The sequence below is a fragment of the Eulemur rufifrons genome, chromosome 8 (assembly GCF_041146395.1).
Source record: "Eulemur rufifrons isolate Redbay chromosome 8, OSU_ERuf_1, whole genome shotgun sequence".
NCBI lineage: Eukaryota > Metazoa > Chordata > Mammalia > Primates > Lemuridae > Eulemur > Eulemur rufifrons.
This window is the reverse complement of record NC_090990.1, coordinates 97896600-97915636: the sequence shown is the minus strand read 5'-3', so window position 1 is coordinate 97915636 and position 19037 is coordinate 97896600. Positions and strand designations below refer to the sequence as shown.

The 19037-nt window shown below is 42.4% G+C and overlaps 2 protein-coding genes across 2 annotated transcripts; both read right to left on the bottom strand.

Annotated features, from left to right (window-relative positions):
• Positions 1–1169: 1169 nt before the first annotated feature.
• Positions 1170–3667, bottom strand: LOC138389886 (T-cell surface glycoprotein CD1b-like). Its single transcript, XM_069478543.1, has 5 exons — positions 3607–3667; positions 3043–3309; positions 2131–2409; positions 1749–1923; positions 1170–1254 (listed from the first exon to the last, which is right to left on the bottom strand). The coding sequence occupies exons 1-5, from the start codon at positions 3665–3667 to the stop codon at positions 1170–1172; spliced, it is 867 nt and encodes a 288-aa protein (XP_069334644.1).
• Positions 3668–15334: 11667 nt separating this feature from the next.
• On the bottom strand, positions 15335–18529 carry LOC138389885 (T-cell surface glycoprotein CD1b-like). The gene is made up of 6 exons (XM_069478542.1): positions 18469–18529; positions 17904–18170; positions 16998–17276; positions 16514–16792; positions 16032–16125; positions 15335–15356 (listed from the first exon to the last, which is right to left on the bottom strand). The coding sequence occupies exons 1-6, from the start codon at positions 18527–18529 to the stop codon at positions 15335–15337; spliced, it is 1002 nt and encodes a 333-aa protein (XP_069334643.1).
• Positions 18530–19037: the final 508 nt, after the last annotated feature.

Genomic DNA, 19037 nt, shown 5'->3' with positions numbered 1-19037 from the left:
ATGCCTTCCATCTATGTGGTACAATTGTCCCAACATAATTATATTTAGCTACTTTGACAAACGATATTTAAGTAGAAGCAGAAAAAGAAAATTATTAAAATAGAAAGCCAAAGAGAAATCACCATTAAGTGTATCTACCCTATTTCATTTATTCAGAGACATTCTTTGCAACATTTTAATGTATAAGACGTAGATCATACTATTGATACACTATTGTAATAAATCGACAGTTTTAAATAATTTTTCTGCTGGTGTTTATTATTTATCTTAAAAAGTATGAACACTCCATTTATTATTTATCTTAAAAAGTATGAACACTCCATTTTGATAAAATATGATGATAATTTGATGAAATATGATGAGAGTGACACCTGGGTTCACATCTTGGGATTCTAGGCTTCTTGGTCTTTATTCCAAATGGGAGAGGAGATAGGACAGGGGCTCAAGGGTTATTCTGAAATGACCTGTTAAAATGACAAAGACAAAGAGCTGTATTTAAGAGGTATTTCTACTTCCAGGTTCATAGTAACATTATTCATAATAGCTAGAGGTGGGAGCAAGCCAAATGTCCATAGACAGATGAATGGATGAACTATATGTGTCACATACCTACAATGGACTATTATTCAGGATTTAAAAGGAAGGAAACCCTGCCACATGCTACAATGTGGATGAACCTTGAGGGCCTCATGCTAAGTGAAATCAGCCAGTCACAAAAAGACAATTATAGTGTGATTCCACTTATATGAGGTACCCAGAGAAGTCAAATTTCACAGATACAGAAAGTGGAATGATCTTAGCTAGGGCCAGGGTGAGGAAGGGGGGAGGGTGAAACGAGGAATTGCTGTTTCATAGGAAAAGAGTTCTCATTTAGAGGGATGAAAGGGTTCTGGAGATTGCTTGCATAACAATGTGAATGCACTTAACTCCACTGAAGTGTACACTTAAAATGGTAAACATGGTAAATTTTGTTATGTGTATTTTAACAGAATTAAAAAATATACCTCCATATAAAGGAGATGGGAGCTGGGGGGAAGGGTTTGGTGGAATCAGGCTAAGGCAATCAAATAGATAAAATGACTGAGAAGGGTAGGAGGGTGAACAGAAAAGAAAGATTAAAACAAACAAACAAACAAACAAACAAACAAACAACAACTCACCAGTGCCTCTTATACCATAATGCAACGCACAGCAAAAGGATCAAGGAGGGCACGATTATAGCCAAAAAGATCAAGCCAATGGAGATGGGGTGTCCTGGAAATTGGGAGAGGACAAAAGGATGTCACTTCAAGTCCCACCCACTGAATCCCCTGGCCATCCTTTCCCCACCTGAGTGTCAGCACCGCCATTCAGCTGCTCCCAATCTATGGTCATCTCCAACTCCCTCTCTCACATTCCTGAGGCCATCCATCTATCTTTTGATACCTCTAGCTCCAACTCACATAATCTATGAGTCCTTCATTCTTATCTCTTCTTTAACTTGGATCCTCTATTTTTATTCCTATTGGGATTGGGGTCCCAGAAATGAATCCATGTGCCCCTCTCCCTCTTTCATCTGTCAAGGCCCATCCTTCCCCAGTGCCTGCCTCTCTGCCTGAGGACCACCTCCTCCCATGTCCAGCCTGGGCCTCAGCCCTTTCTCACCCCATTGGAGGATGATGTCCTGGCCCTCTAGACTGCTGTGCTTCACCCGACAAGACAGGCCAGCCGCCTCCCCAGCTGCCACATCCAGGGTGGCTCGGAGATACCATGTCCAGTCAGCGTTGGGCAGGAGGTCACTGTGCTGAGTGCCCGGCTGCTCCTGCTCACCCCGCATCCACCTCACCCACACGGGCTTTGGGTAGAATCCTGAGACGTGGCACACCAGCAGCAGACGGCCAGGCCCGGGACTGGGGCCACTGGACAGCCAGGCCTCGGGCTTCACTGGGGCAGGAAGGGACAGTGAGAGTGTTGTATCATGACTCAAATTCAGATCACAGGGACTCAGAAGCCCACAAGCTTGGACAGTGATCTCTTCCACTGCTTTGGGATCCAGATAACTTGGTGATTAAGCCCCTATCCTTCTTGGATACCCACGTACTCATGAGCTTAGAGGAGGTGGTGGTAAGTGAAATAGAGAGCAGGACTAACCTTGCCTTTGCAGCTCTGCCTTTCCTGCATCAAGGATGCCCAGGAGATATCGGGGACAGGTGTCAAAGAGGAGCTTCTTCACAATATTGATGACAGCGGGATACTGCATGATTAGTTTGCAGATACTCTGTGCCCTGCTGCCTCCCTCTGGGGCAGGCACACATGTATCTTTCTCAGCACTCAGGAAATCCATTCCTCCTAAAGCTCCCCTGAAGAAGCTTACTATGGAACCCCCAGAACGTAGCTCACAGCCTGTTATGACCTGGATCTCAATGGGGACTAGGTAGAAGGAAAACAGAACAAGTTATAAAATATAAATAAGAAAAGAAGCCATGAGAAAGGGGCATAGTATTTTATATTTAGGCGGGGATAAAATTCTTGGATATGAAATGATTACCCAAACCCCAATCACATTACATAAACATTTTCAGAAACAAGAGCATTCAAAAGGTGAGAGTGTCTTGAATCAGGGGGTATGGTAATATTTGGGGGGGTGGTAGGGAGATCGTGACGCATTCCAGAGAGCAGCATTTCAGGGTGAGCCAGAGGACCACAGAAAGTGGAGACACAGAGAGGAGACAACTGAAGAGATAGGTCAGAGGCGGAAGTCACACTACAGGTCACTCAGGCAGAGGGCAGAAGTAAGGGCCCTTGAGGAGCAAAGTCCACATAAGACCAAACAGGAACTGGTTACCAATGGGGAGCCTTTATCTCTCAGAGAAGAGTCAGAAGCAGCCAGGATCTGGAATATGGTGTGGAGCCGTGGAGTCAGCGAGAAACTGCTCTAGAAGAGTGTGTGCATGCAGTTGGGAAAAGCAGAAAGGAGGGGAGAAGGAGTAGAGAGATTGGCAGCTTGCAAAAAGAGAGAAGAAATTTCTTGAGAATCTTCCCAGTTCAGGGGACTGGACTCACATTTCAGCTGGAATTTAGTGGCACTCCCCTGTATATCTTGAGTAAATCTGTAGAAGTAGACTCGGAATATCTCCTCCAGCTCAGCAAACTCCTCATCACTGATGTTGCCCTTGGACCAGGGCTTCAGGAGTATTGCAGTGCCCGAGTCACTGTCCCAGCCATGAATCTGCAAATCATCCAACCAGCCTGAACCTTGATTGTGTGCCCAGGTGCTGTTGGCAAAGGATGAGATCTGGATAACATGGAAAGAGTTTGGTCCTTGGAAGGCTGTGAAGAGTAGAAGAACAAGACTGTGAAGAGAAAGGGAGAAGCAGGAGGGAGTGATAGAGAATGGAAATGGAAAAGATCCAGAGAACAAGAACCTACAGTCTGAAGAACACATAAAGGCTGACATATTTGACTGCTCCAGGGACTCATGCTCCAGCCCCAACACCCAGAAAGGCAGAAGAGGGCTGGAGACAACAGGGCTCAGATTTTTCATGTCCAAGTGCACCTGGGTGAGTGCAGCATGCTTTTACCCAAGACCCCTGCACCAGTGCTGGGAGCTGCCAGAGTGACTCTTACCGTCCTCACTGTCACCACCTGGGAACAGAACTGCTAACAATTGAAATGACAGAAGTAGCATTTCACTGGGAGATGGAGCTTGTTACTTGCAGAGCTTGTGTTTGATCTCTGATCTCAGCAAACCTTTCTCTCAGTAGCTTGTAGTGACTTCCTCTCTTCCAACTGACAAAACTCTTCCTCATGCAAATTGCATTTCAGAGAAAAAAATGTGCCTCCCATGGCCCCGAGCCTTATACCCTGCTTCCTGTGCCCGCCCCAGCCCTGATTTCTAGACTTTCTCTTACCTCCCTGACTTCCACCTGCTGTGTCCTCTGCTTCATTCAGACCACCTTAGAAAAGCCCTCATGTGACTCTGAAAGGTCTTGTTACATTCTTCAGCCTCTATTCCTACATCTGTAATATAAGAGGGGGATAGTATATAATCTCTCAGCTTCTAGTCTCCTTCAACATAGAAAGAGTGTTTTGGTTTACCCACCCAAGTCAGCCTTCCTCCCTCCCTGTTTTCCTGACTTCTGTGGCCCTCTGTCATTGCCCCTTCCTGATGTTCTCAATGTCTCCTCTTTCTTATCTCATCCTCCTTTCCTAATGAGGAATTTCCTAATAGGGTAATTTCCTTACCCTACATTCTAATCTGGTTGTGTGTGAGTGTGTGTGCGTCTGTTTGTGGATATGTGTATGTTGATATTCACTTAGATGAAGGCAAAGCATTTTAAATGCCACATGTACTATAGAACTACAGACCCAAATCCTAGAACCAAATATCAAAAAAACTTCTGTTTATAATCCAGGCAAATTTATCTTATACCATAGAAATTTGTGAGAGCAAATGGCATTTGCTTCCAGTGTGTGACCTTGTCTTCAGTAGCTCTTGACCTTTGGAGTTTTGATTTTTTTGGTAATTTTTATTTATTTATTTATTTATTTATTATTTCAGCATATTATGGGGGTACAAAAGTTTAGGTTATGTACATTGTCCTTGCCCCCCCATCAGAGCTTAAAGCATGTCCATCCCCTAGACGGTGCGCATCATACTCATTATGTATGTATACACCTATCCCCTTCCCTGCCACATCTACCCGACACCTGATTAATGTTATTCCTAAATGTGCTCTTAGGTGATGATCAGTGAAATCAATTTGATGGTGAGTACATGTGGTGATTATTTTTCCATTCTTGGGATACTTCACTTACTAGAATGGGTTCAAGCTCTATCCAGGAAAATACAAGAGGTGCTGTATCACCATTGTTTCTTATAGCTCAGTAGTATGCCATGGTATACCCATATCACATTTTATTAATCCACTCATGTATTAATGGGCACTTGGGTTTTTTCCACATCTTTGCAATTGTGAATTGTGCTGCTATAAACATTCGAGTGCAGATGTCTTTTTTATAGAATGTCTTTTGTCCTTTTGGGTAGATGCCCAGTAATGTGATTGATGAATCAAACAGTAGGTCTACTTGTATCTCTTTAAAGTATCTCCATATTACTTTCCACAGACATTACACTAGTTTGCAGTACCACCAGCAGTGTATGAGTGTTCCTATCTCTCTGCATCCACACCAACATTTATTGTTTTGGGACTTTTTGATAAAGGCCATTCTCACTGGAGATAAGGGATATCTCATTGTAGTTTTGACTTGCATTTCCCTGATGATTAGAGATGTTGAGCATTTTTTCATATTGTTTGTTGGCTATTATTCTGTCTTCTTTTGAAAAGTTTCTATTCATGTCCTTTGCCCACTTGTTGATAGGGTTGTTTGATTTTTTTCTTGCTGATTTTCCTGAGTTCTAAATAGATTCTAGTTATCAGTCCTTTATCGGAAATATAGCATGCGAAAATTTTTTCCCATTCTGTAGGTTGTCTGTTTGCTCTCATGACAGTTTCTCTGGCTGTGCAGAAGCTTCTTAACTTCCTTGTCTTCTATCATGAAGTAAAAATATCTTGCATGTTGTTCATATATTTACACACAGAAATATAAGGATCAAGTGATAATGTAATACCTTAGGTCTCAAAATTTAGCCAGGGTGATGCTTGGAATGAATGTGTAGGGAGTTTATGTAGGATTGATGATAAGAATGAAAGGTGAACCAAGGAACTCAGAGAGGAGTAAGTAGAGAACAATATGAGATCATAGAAAGTAAGAAATGAGGACAAGAAAGCAGAGAAGAGAAAGAAAACTCCATGTAAACAGAAATGAACAGGAGAACAGGCCAAGTGAAAGAATGTTAAAGTTTAAATTGAATTAGAGAATATCAAGTTTATCAAGAATATCAGCCATTTTACAGTGGGGGATTAATGCTTCTAGGAAGTGGTCCATCCTGGAGTTTTCCTAGCTCTGAGGCTGAAACCTTTTTGTTGTTGTAAGTGGGAGAGGGAGGAGGACACAGGAGAGAGACAGGAAGTGCTGCTGGAGATCAGAAAGGGGGAGAATCACTTGAATCAGAGCCTAAAGGGAAAGGAAAGGCCCTGTCAAAGGCATGTGGTTGTGGGAGGCTGTGGGGTTTATCTAAAGGGGAAGTGGAAAGTGGGGGTGAGGTTTCTGCTGGTTGGAAGGGGGTGACAGAGCAGAGTGTGAGACTGTGTGGGGTGGGGACGTGTCACCTGAGTTCTGAGAAGAGCTCCTTCACTAGGGGGGTAAAATTCATCCACAGGAGTGGGAAGATATGAGCCCAGGCAAAGATGGACATAAGGATGCCTGTGGCCTGTGCACTGAGAGGGTAAGGAGAGGGAACTTGGGGAACGCTGGTAGCAGATGAAGAGCACCAGGCTCCCCCAGGATAACTGAGACCCCCTGCTCAGGCTGGGTTCTAATCATAGGGTGTCCCATCCATCTCAGATTGTTCTTTTACGATTTTGCGTGTCCAGAGAGCCTAACTAACCACTTCCTTCTTTTTCCATTGCGTTTGATATAAATTTCAGATCTTGTATCTATATTTAGAAGTGTTAACTGGTACAAAGAGTTCCTCTTCTTCTTTTTTTTTTTTTTTTGGAGATGGGATCTTGCTTTGTTGCCCAGGCTGGTCTCAACCTCCCGGCCTGAAGTGATGCTCTTGCCTCAGCCTCCCAAATTGCTGGGGTTACAGATGTGAGCCACTGCATCTGGCCACAGCTTTACTTCTTACACTCTCTCCTTCCTCCCTTTTTGGTGTTTGATATACATAAACCTTTGTGTATAAAATGGCTTACTTAAGAGTTTGGATTATTTTTTTTTTGCAAAACAATTGAAATATTTTAAGCTTGACACTGACATGCTCAGGTTCTCATTTCATGTAGCAACTCTGAGGCAGAGAGCTGCGTAGATATGGGGAGATGTGGATTGTAACATACAGGTAGGGATTGTGGCCATGATCTATGTCACACATGATGAAAGTAGGACTACATGTCAGTGAGGTCAGAAAGGAAAAGCTAGATTATGGAATTTATGAAGAGAAATAATGTAGTGACTGTAGCAGCAAAGGAGAGTGAAGTTTCTAGGTTTCTGTTTGCATGATTGGATGGGTGTCTCCATGGCAGGGGCTGAAGGTGTTGCCTACTCTTCTAGTTCCCCTAAGGGAGAAGTTTCCCTAATTCCTTTTTGTTTCTTTCCTCACTCCTTACTCCTTTTCTCTGAAAACAGAGTGGATGATCTCATTGGAGAATCCAGGAGAGAGACTGGGTATATATATGTCAGCAACTCCCCGACCCTTCACCCCTGAAGGCAAGGTGCCCTCAGAAGGGTTGGTTCTCTTCTCCTCTTCCATGCCCTAACTCTCACAGGAACAGTCCCTCAGGTAGGGAGGCTTAGTTAGGGTTTTAAAGCATTGTGTAAACAAGGTGAGTCAATTAGTTTTCTTGGGCTGCCATACTAAATACAATAGGTCAGGTGGCTAAGAAACAGTAATTTATTTTTCCCATAGTCTTAGAAGCTGGAAGTTCAAAATCTTGATCTGGCATATTCAATTTCTGGTGAGGGCTCTCTTCCTGGCTTGTAGATAGCTGCCTTCTCACTGTGTGCTCATATGGCCTTTCTGTGGTGTGCACGCGTGCGCACACACACACACACACACACGCGCGCGCACACACACACACAGGTGGGGAAAGAGAGAGAGAGAGAAAACTGTTGTGTCTCTTATAAGGACACTAATCCTATTGGATTAGGACTCCACCCTTAGGACCTCATTTCATCTTAATTACTTCCTTAAAGGCACCGTCTACAAATACAACTACATTGGGAGTTAGGGATTCAACATAAAATTTTTTTTTTTTTTTTGCAAGGTTGGGGGAAGTATGAGCATTATGTTCATAACAGTGAGAAGGCCACTCCAGTTTGGGTCCAATACTAAGAAGACCACTTGGATTATACACTTCTGGCAAATTATCTAGCAGAGGTATCAGAATTAAAAGATGAAACTTTGATTCATCTATCTCATGCTATCTTTATCTCATTTGGTTCAGAATTCAAGATGGTGGAAAGGATGCTACTTCCTGGGTTCTATAAAATTAACCAGTATAGCTAGGTAGTGTCACAATTATAAATAAAAGTTAGAATCCTAGAGGCTTAACACACGAAGTTTGTTTCTCATGTAGGCAAACTCCATGCACAACAGACAGCCCTTCCCCATCTCATAGCTCTGCCAACAGGTAACCAACAAGCTGGTAAGGGCAAGATGATAGGATGTGATATTTTAGTAGTGCAGGCCCGGAGATGACTTATACCTCCAGCACCATACATTCTGTACCCAGAACTCAATCCTGTGGCCCTAACGTAGGCCCATGGAGGAAGAAAATGTGATAAACACATAGCATGTTATCTGTTATAGCTTTCTAAAACCACAACCAAGAGATTCTTATTAACAAGAAGATGTGAACAAAGATGAGATCTGGTGTTTGTGAGTGATTTGCTTAAGGCTTAAACTGATTATTCCCCTTAAAGATATTTATAGCTCATCAAAATCATCAAATGTCTGTGGCCAGAATAGGAAGAGGTTATGGAGAATGGCTTTCAGCCTCAGTGTTAATGTTGAAAAATCTGAATAAGAAATAATATGCATATGAAAACATCATGTTATACATAGCATATACATATTATACTATAAAAATAAAATTAAATAAAGGGTTGATAAATAGAATATATATAGAACTCAGGAAAATCAGTGAGAAAGAAATCAAAGAACTCCAATAAAATGTAGGGTAGATATAGGAAGAGAAACTTTTCATTAGAGGATAGACTAATGGCCAAGAAATGTATGAAAAAATGCTCAACATTTCTAATCATCAGGGAAATGCATATCAAAACCACAATGAGATAACAATTAGTCATCAGTGAGAATGGCTTTTATCACAAAGTCCCAAAACAACAAATGTTGGTGTGGATGTGGAAAGATAAGAACACTCATACACTGCTGGTGGGACTGCAAACTAGTAATACCACTATGGAAAGTACTATAGTGATACCTCAAAGAACTGAAAAGTAGAAGTACAACTTGATTCAACAATCTCACTACTTGATATTTACCCAAAGGAAAAAAAGACATTTTATAAAAAAGACATCTGCACTCAAATGTTTATGACAGCACAATTGACAATTACAGCAATGTGAAAATAGCCCAAGTGCCCAGCAATACATGAGGGGATTAATAAAATGTGGTGTATTCATACCATGAAGTACTAGTCAGCCATAAAAAAAAAAATGGTGAGCTAACTCTTGTAATATCCTGGATGGTGCTGGAGCCCACTCTTCTAAGTGAAGTATCACAAAAATGGAGAAAAAAGCACCACTTTGTACTAATTTGTACTAATCTATCCACATTTATGTACACATTTGGATGTAACATTCTTTGGGTTATGGGAAGGTCAGAGAGTGGAGGAGGGGATGGGCACCTAATGTGTACTATGCACAGTGTCTGGGGGACGGGCATGTGTGTAGCTCTGACTCAGATGGTGCAAGGCAATTTACATAACCAAAGCATTTGTACCCCTGTAATATTCTGAAATTAAAAAAAGAATGTTACAAATGGGATATTGAGTGCTCCAAAGCATTCATTGGATATTTAATATTATTTAAAAGAAACTATAATAATAAATGTTCTTCCTGGATCTCAAAAAGATTTTGAGTTCATGAATTCACAGATATTAACAGGTCAGGGTCAGTGACAAATCATCAAATATGTCACATGAACTACCTAAATAAATTTAAATATTAACAAATGTTGCCGCTTTTTTACAATGCATTATATTTTGATCAGTTCACAAAATTTAACTTAAACATGGATTTCTATAGTCTCCCCATGTATGCATCCTCTTGAAAATCTACATGTCCAGTGTACCATAGTGCTATACAGTTTCACACTGAATGGACTGAGTTGAAACGCATGCTGTTCTTCCAGGGCTTCAAATTATAGACACCCAGGGGCAAGGCAATCAAAATGCTTCTCTAAAGAATATTGCTCTAAACAGATCCGTATCAGGGATTATATACATTGTGATGAAAATCATCGCAATGCATTTTGATTCTTGAGTTAAATATACTTCTTCTGTATTTTAAAGCTTCTTGACAGGAGAGATTGCATTGTTAATCTCTGTGTGTTTACATGCCTGGTAAGATAATGGTAACAACCAAGTATTGAGTGATTTTTTAGTGAGTACATGGGTTAAATAGAAGAAATTATATAAGCCCTCAATAGAATGGCTTATTTATATTTCTTATGGTCCTATGCACTCTGAATCGCTGCAATTTCATCTCTAAGGCCAATGGAGAGTGGACTATAGTTTATATAGCTGCACGGGGAAATCATAGGAGCTATAAGAAAGCAAATTCTCCACTTTATAAAAGAATCCATGAGAATCAAGAAATAAGAAAGATAGACAAATAAAGGGAAAAATGGGAAAGAGAAAATATTGAGGACATTCAAAAGGGGGAAAGAAGAATTCAGTAATGACAAGAGGGGACTTGATGGGGTGTGGATGCATAGTTAAGCAGAGCCACTGGTAGAATTGTGATGTCTTAAAATAAGCAGGAACCACTAAAAAATGTAGTTTCTTGTTTTTATTTTACAGATGACATGTAAGACCCAGAGAAATGAAGTGACTTTAATGCTGCATACCACTTTGTCTAAGGCAGTTGAGGAAGAGAATTAGTGATAAGGAGAGCAGTTGGAATCCAGAGAGGAGAGAATAACTATAGATGAGAGTATGTGGGGTGGAGAAATGAGATATCATGCAGGAAGCCAAAGTTGCAGGAAGCATTACATATTTTTAGTTGCCATCAGTGGCTGGCGGGGAAGATTGTCCGTTAGTTAAAGGAAGTCAGAGTAGAGATACATAGGAGTAGGTTTGCTGAGAACAGAAATTAAAGAGCAGCTTTGCGGATGGAACGAAAGAAATATCTGCGAATGACATGCTGTTTCTGCAACTGCTATTGCTAGCTGTTCTCCTCTCTGGTGGTGACAATGCAGACAGTAAGAACATCTCTGTCAGCTGCCCAGTTGGATGCATGTGGATAGAGTGAGGTGGGATTTCCAAGATGGGTCACTAAGTATACCAGAATGTTTCCCATCTGAGCATACCAGTCTCTAGGTCTCATTTATTTTTTGGAGGATGCTGACAGAGCATGGGGCCTTGTGTAGGAAAATGTCATAGCTAAGCCAGTCATTATGACTTTCTCTGTGGTAACTGGTTCACTTTTCATCTTCTATTTATTCTGCTTACTTCTCTCTTTTTTTCTTATTATACTTGTCTTTCTACCACCTGTAACTGTCCAGGAATACATCTCATTCCATCTCATCCAGAGCCACCCTTTGCCAACCAATCCTGGGCACAAAATCAGGAATCAGGGTGGCTGGATGAGTTGTAGACTCATGGCTGGAAGAGTGAATCAGGTGCAATAATTTTCCTGCACACCTGGTCCACGAGAAAGTTAAGCAATCATGAGTTGTTAGACCTGGATATGCTGTTCTGTGTCTACTTCAATGAATTTAGTCGGGAGATTCGAGACCCTGACAGTCAATTGCAGTGTGAATGTAAGTTCAATCAACGCAAGTAAGGGACTTCTTCACAGTATTCTATTTCTGGGAAATATTTTCTACTCATTTCTGGAGCATTTCCCATTGTCCCACCTGCCCATAAAAGCACACATGCGTAAAACTCTGAGGGGTCTTTCAGATGTTGACTCCCCCAAATTTCTTAAACTCCTGCTACTTTTGAGATACTTTTTTCTCATGCTTTGTTATCTGCCCCTTGTGGTCTCCCTTGTGGGCTACAGTTCAGAGGCACACATTGTCCCAGTCTGTGCTTGACTTCCCTAAACTATGATCTCTTCCCTCATTCAATTTCTTCAAAGATCTATGTCCACAGTCCAACAGCCATTATGACCAATTTCATGCATCATGGAATCTGTGCTCCCACCTCCCTCACACAAGTTTCTCCCTCTCTTTATTCCCTACATTATGTGGGTCAATTATCATTTCCTCAAACCTTCCTTATGTAAATCTCCTGTTAATTCAAGGCATTTATGTCTTATTTTCCATGTTCCCTATCTCTACAATTTTTCTCTTCCTTGATCAAATATATTTTTGCCTCACATTTAGGCCAATATGAAACCTTCCCACTCTACTTCCTTATAAGGTCCTAGATTTTCTTACTGTTGCTCATATTTTTTCATCTGAACTCTTTTTCTCATTTCTCCCTTCCCCCAGATCCCTTCATAATACAGACAGAATTTGTCTGTGGGCTGCACTCTGGAGAGAGCCCCAAAAGCTTCATTGGGGCAACTTTTGAGGGATCAGTTTCTGAATTTCCAAAACATATCATGAGCGCCATCTCCAGAGGGTGGGAGTAGGGCCCAGATGTCTGTGATCTACTCAATCACTATGAAGTCATCAAGGACACAGTGTATAGGCTCGTAAGAAACACATGTCCCCAGTTTCTCTTTGGTCACCTGGACGCAGAGAAGGTGAACCTCCAGAGGGAAGGTCAGTTTAAGCTCTTCTTCTAAGATTTTTCTTTTCAAATCTTAGCCCTTCCTGCCACCTCCTTCAAAGATAGGACAAGAAAGAGGACAGAGGAGAGGGGCTACTGGGTGATAGTTTCCTAGAGGAGGGAAAAAGATAACTGTGTTGCATATGAATGTGGATATATGTGCCCATAAGCTGCGCATAAGGGTCTTCATCTCAATACCTTTGTGTTCTCTGCAGTGAGGCCAGAGTCCTGGCTATTCAGTCATCCTACCCTTAGGTCTGGCCGGCTATTGCTGGTTTGTCATGTCTCCAGTTTCTAAACAAAGTCTATTCAGGTGACATGGATGCAGTGTGCGTGGGAGCAACTGGGCACTAAATGAGATAATATTCTTCCTTATGCTGATGGGACATTGTATCTTCAGGTGACCCTGGATGGGGAGGCTGAGGAGGCAGCTGGCTTGTCTTGTCAAGTGAGGTACAGCAGCCTAGAAGGCCAGAACACCTTCCTCTACTGGGATGAGACTGGATGTAGGAAGTGTGAGTAGGAGGCCTGGAGCTGAGGACAGTTTGATGCTACCAGATCTAGATGAGGGATGGAATGAATATAGGAATGAACACAAGTAATTCAAGGAATGGAGGAGTGGGACATGAGGGACTCATAGATAGCAGCGGGGTTAAAGTGACATCCGTGTATCTCTTCAATATCCACAGGACACCACCTTCCCATGAACTTGACACCTTGGCAGTGATAGTGCCTCTGATGCTTCTGATAGGTCTTGTGTTTTGGTTTAAGAGGTGCTGTGAATCCCTTGCATTTCTGCCTCTCTTCCCATTTGCTTATTCCATATTCCATTTTTACCTCTCTTAGCTTTACTCTCTTGACCACTCCACCTTATCCTCAGTCACCACGTCCAGCTTACCCAGGGACTTCTCCCATTTCTGTTCTTCCACAGCTCTGATCAGGACATCCCATGGGACTCCTCCCCATGCCTCCCCCACTGTAATGAGAACCCAGCAGCCCAGGAGCCTAGGACAGCACAGTGATGCCATCCTCTCTACTCTCCATTTAAATTGTTTCTCTTTCTGCCTAACAATCATTTGTTACTATGAACCAACTTAATTTCTGTAATTCTGTATAGAGTGGCTTTCTTGCAATTTCTTTTTTTCTATAGTACTCATCCTTCAAAGCCCATTTCTAATGTCATTTCCTCCCACAATCTTCCTTGACCCATAAGAATGAATCAGTCTTTCCCTCCTCTGAATCCAGAGAGGACTTCAACTGCACTCTGCTATGTGCATGCATCACTTCCTCCCCTGCTTTGCAGCTACTTGGGTCTTTCTTCCCTTTTCCATTTTAAGCTCCTTGGGGGCAAGAATTATGATAATGGTTCTTTTGCTGTATGTAATATGTGCTCAGCGAAAAAGAAAACAAAATGAAACAAAACAAAAAAACTCCAAAACATCTTATCTAAGTTGGATTAACTATCATGTTGGTAGTTTTGTCTCACTACATTCCTTCCTGATAGTGCTGCAGCATTTGAAATATTGATGCTTCCCTTCTTGTTTAAGTGCTTCTTACTTAGCTGAAAAACTCCAACCTCCTTTAGCTCCCTGCTTTTCTCCCTAAGCTTTTAAAATAGAATGTAGCTTTGCCCTTTGATGTATATATTTTTCATATAGAAAGAACCAACTCCATCCAACTTGTTACAAACACAAATAGAGGGAGAGAGTGTGCAAATCATGTGGGAAGGGTAGCAGGGCAGATATGTCACAGAGTGGTTAAGAAAAAAGAGGAACAGGGTTTGTCCTCAGGGTTTGAGTGGAATGAGGGAATGCAATGTGCTGTATATGGGAGACAAATTGCCTAAAGGGCTGTGGTGTCTTAGATAGCATTGGCTAGATTTTAGTCCCTTTAGGTTTCATTTACTAATTCAACAAAGATTTGTTAAGCACTGGATATGAGAAAGGCCCACACAATTTCTAAAGTGGTGGGTCCCCTCAGGATCTAGAATATCAACTAAGCAGAGAAAAAGAAGAAAAGAGATGACTCTCAAGGAAGACCATTAACTTAAGAGTCAACAACTCAGATAATTTTTTACTGAGAAAATGCATTTGCAGGTAAGAGATCTTGGCAGGGACTCAGAAACAGGGAGCACTGCCCTCAAGGAACTTCCAAGTTGAAAGGGAAGAAAAAACAATAATAACTGCAATGCTGTGGATGCAGACTAAAGTGGATATCTGGGTGATACTAGACAAGGGAGGGTTACTTCCATTATAGCACCCAGAAAGTCCTCCTAGAGGAAGAAGCTTCTCAGATGGGCTTTGGGCTAAGAAAGTCATCCAGGCAGAGACAGAAAAATTATGTAAAAATTGCCTTGCATTGAATGCCCTGCTGGGATACAATTATCCCATCATAATTATATTTAGCTTACTTTGACAAATGATATTTACACAAAAGCAGAAAAGTTTTTAAAATAAAAAGCCAAATCAAACTCACCATTAAGTTGTATCTACCATATTCCATTTATTCTGAGACACATTCTTTTTCACGGTTTTAATATGCAGACATAGATCATACTACTGATTCAGTCTTGTAATAAATTGACAATTTTAAATACTTTTCAGCTGGTGTTTAAATTATAATTTATCTTAAGATCTATGAAAACTGCATTTTGATAAAATACGGTGATCATTTGATGAAATATGATGAGATTGACTCCTGGGTTGCATCTTGGGATTCTAGAATTCTTGGTGCTATTTCCAGATGGGAGAGAAGATACTGACAGGGGCTCAGGGGATATCCTGATATGACCTGTTAAAACCATAAAAAAAAAGAGCTCTACATAAGAGGTATTTGTACACTGATGTTCATAGCAAAATTATTCACAACACCTAAAGGTAGAAGCAAGTGAAGTGTCCATTGATGGATGAATAAATGAACTAAATGTGTCACATACCTACAATGGAATATATTCAGCCTTAAAAAGGAAGGAAATCCTGTCACATGCTACAACATGCATGAACCTTGAGGACCTTTTGACAAGTCAAATAAGTTGGTCACAAAAAGACAATTATGGTACAATTCCTATTATATGAGATACCTAGAATATTCAATTTCATAGATACAGAAAGTAGAATGATCTTAGCCAGGGCCCAAGGGGGAGGGAGAAATGGGGAATTACTATTTAATAGAAGAGAGTTTGAGTTTTGAGGCAAGAAAGAGTTCTGGAGATTGCTGGCATAACAGTGTGAATGCACTTAACACCACAGAACTGTACAGGTAAAAATGGATAAGATAGTAAATTTGGTTCTGTGTAATTTAAACTGTATTAAAAACATATCCCCACACAGAGGAGATGGGAGTTGAGGGAAAAGGTTCTGAGGGAAAGATTGAGGGTAAACCAAGGAAAGAGTTGAAATGATGGAAAAGAGTGGGAGAGTGGACAGAAAAGGAAGATTTAAAAAAAAAAATCCAAACAAAACTCACCGACGCCTCATATACCATAATGCAAGGCACAGCAAAAGGATCAAAGAGGGCACTATTATTGCCAAAAAGATCAAGCCAATGGAGATGCGGTGTCCTGGCAATTGGGAGAGGACAAAAGGTTGTCACTTCAAATCCCACCCACTGAATCTCCTGGCCATCTTTTGCCCACCTGAGTGTCAGCACCTCCATTCAGCTGCTTCCAGTGCATAGTAATCTCCAACTCCCTCTCTCATATTTCTGATGCTATCCATCCATCCTTTGATCCATCTAGCCCCAACTGACACAATCTGCTTGTCCTTCATCCTTATCTCTTCAATAACTTGCCTCCTCTATTTTTATTCCTGTTGGGATTGAGGTCCCAGAAATGAATCCATGTACCTCTCTCCCTTGTTCATCTGTCAAGCCCCATCCTTCCCCAGTGCCTGCCTCTGCCTGAGGACCACCTCCTCCCATGTCCAGCCTGGGCCCCAGCTCTTTCTCACCCCAGTGGAGGATGATGTCCTGGCCCTCTAGACTGCTGTGCTTCACCCGACAAGACAGGCCAGCCTCCTCCCCAGCTGCCACATCCAGGGTCACTTGAAGATACCATGTCCAGTCAGCGTTGGGCAGGAGGTCACTGTGCTGAGTGCCCGGCTGCTCCTGCTCACCCCGCATCCACCTCACCCACACAGGCTTTGGGTAGAATCCTGAGACATGGCATACCAGCAGCAGACGGCCAGGCCCGGGACTGGGGCCACTGGACAGCCAGGCCTCGGGCCTCACTGGGGCAGGAAGGGACAGTGAGAGTGTTGTATCATGACTCAAATTCAGATCACAGGGACTCAGAAGCCCACAAGCTTGGGTAGTGTCCTCTTCTACTGTTTTGGGATCCAAATATCTTCTTGATTAAACCCCATTCCTCTTGGTAGTTTCCTACTCATGAGCTTAGAGGAGGTGGTGGTAAGTGAAATATAGAGCAGGACTAACCTTGCCTTTTCAGCTCTGCCTTCCCTGCATCGAGGACGCCCAAGAGATATCGGGGGCAGGTTTCAAAGAGGAGCTTCTTCACTGTATCGATGACACCTTGATATTGCGTGATTAGTTTGCAGACATAATGTGCACTGCTGCCGCCCTCTGGGGCAGGCACACATGTATCATTCTCGAAGCTAAGGAAATTCAATCCTCCTAAAGCTCCCCTCAAGAAGCTTATTATGGAACTTCCAGAATGTAGCTCACAGCCTGCTATGCCCTGGATCTCAATGGGGTCTAGGTAGAAGGAAAACAGGAAACAAGTTATTAAACACAAATAAGAAAGAAAACCATGAGAAAAGGACCTAAGAGTTTAGATTTTGGTTAGGATAATGTTCTTGGATGTGAAATGATGAGCCTAACCCCAATTATGGCATGTAGAGGTTTTCAGAAAGAAGAGAATTGGAAACACTTTGTGTGTCATGAATGTAGCTTACAGTAAAAGTGTATGTGTGGGAGAATGGGATGCTGTCCAGAGAGCAGCATTTCAGCATGAGCCAGAAGACCATAGGAAGAGGAGACACACGGAGAAGACAACTGACGAGAGGGATCAGAAGAGGAAGCCACACTATATGTCACTCAGGATAGAAGTAAGGGACCTTGAGGAGGAAAGTCCACATAAGACAAACCAGGAGTTGGATACTAATATGGAGCCATAATCTCTCAGAGAAGAGTCAAAAGGAGACAGAATCTGAAATGCAGTGTGGAGGTGTGGAGTCAGTGAGAGACTGTTCTAGAAGAGTATGTGCATGCAGTTGGGTAAAGCAGAAAGGAGGGAAGAAGGAGCAGAAGGATTACCAGCTTGCAAAAAGAGAGAGAAGAAAGTCCTGGGGAATCTTCCACAGTTCAGGGGACTGGACTCACATTCCATCCGGAATTCACTGGCACGCTGCTGTATTTCTTGAGTAAATCCAAAAAAGTAGACTCGAAATATCTCCTGCAGCTCAGCAAACTCCTCATCACTGATGTTGCCCTTGGACCAGGGCTTCAGGAGTATTGCAGTGCCCGAGTCACTGTCCCAACCATGAATCTGCAAATCATCCAACCAGCCTGCACCTTGATGCTGTGCCGAGGTGCTGTTGGCGAAGGATGAGATCTGGGTGACATGGAAAGAGGTTGGTCCCTGGAAGGCTGTGAAGAGTAGAAGAACAAGACAGTGAAGAGAAAGGGAGAAGCAGGAGGAAATGAGAGAGAATGGAAAGTTTTAACAAATCCAGAGATCAAGAACCTACAGTCTAAGGAACACATAAAATCTGACATATTTACAGCCCCGGAGCCTCAGGCTCCAGCCCCAACACCCAGAAAGGGAAAAGAGGGCTGGAGACAGCAAGGCTCAGACCCTTCATGTCAAAGTGCACCTGGGTGAGTGCAGCATGCTTTTACCCAAGACCCCTGCACCAGTGCTGGGAGCTGCCAGAGTGACTCTTACCATCCTCACTGTCACCACCTGGGAAGAGAACTGCTAACAATTGAAATGGCAGAAGCAGCATTTCACTGGGAGATGGAGCTTGTGACTTGCAGAGCTGGTGTTTGATCTCTGATTTCAGAAACCTTTCTTTCAGTAGCTTGTAAGGACTTCCTCTCTTCCAACTGACAAAGCTCTTCCTCATGCAAATTGCATTTCAGAGAAAAAATGTGCCTCCCATCACCCTGAGCCTTGTACCCCACCTCTTGTTCCCCTTCAGCCCTGACTTCCAGACTTTCTCTTACCTCCCTGATTCCAGCTGCTGTGTCCTCACTTCCTTTAGACCTCCTTAGAAAAGCCCCTATGTGATTCTGAAAGGTCATTTCACCTTCCTTAGCCTCTATTCTCAAATCTCTAAAATAAAAGTTTGATATTGACAAATCACTTACCTTCCAGTCTGCTTTAACCAGGTCAGCCCACCCAGGTCAGCCATCCTCCCTCCCTGATGCCCTGTCTTCTCTGGTCCTCTGTCATTGCCCCTTCCTAATGATTTCAATGTCTCCTCTGTTTTATCTCACTCTACTTGCCTGATG

Excerpts from the sequence above, each read along its gene's own strand:
- LOC138389886 (XM_069478543.1), bottom strand. The coding sequence starts at position 3,667 with ATGCTACTTCTGTCATTTCAATTGTTAGCAGTTCTGTTCCCAGGTGGT. Across the intron at positions 2,410-3,042 it reads CACTAAATTCCAGCTGAAAT|TCCCCATTGAGATCCAGGTC; the intron begins GTGAGTCCAGTC and ends CCTTCTACCTAG. Across the intron at positions 1,924-2,130 it reads GGCAGAGCTGCAAAGGCAAG|TGAAGCCCGAGGCCTGGCTG; the intron begins GTTAGTCCTGCT and ends TTCCTGCCCCAG.
- LOC138389885 (XM_069478542.1), bottom strand. The coding sequence starts at position 18,529 with ATGCTGCTTCTGCCATTTCAATTGTTAGCAGTTCTCTTCCCAGGTGGT. Across the intron at positions 16,793-16,997 it reads GGCAGAGCTGAAAAGGCAAG|TGAGGCCCGAGGCCTGGCTG; the intron begins GTTAGTCCTGCT and ends TTCCTGCCCCAG. Across the intron at positions 15,357-16,031 it reads TTATGGTATATGAGGCGTCG|GTCATATCAGGATATCCCCT; the intron begins GTGAGTTTTGTT and ends TGGTTTTAACAG.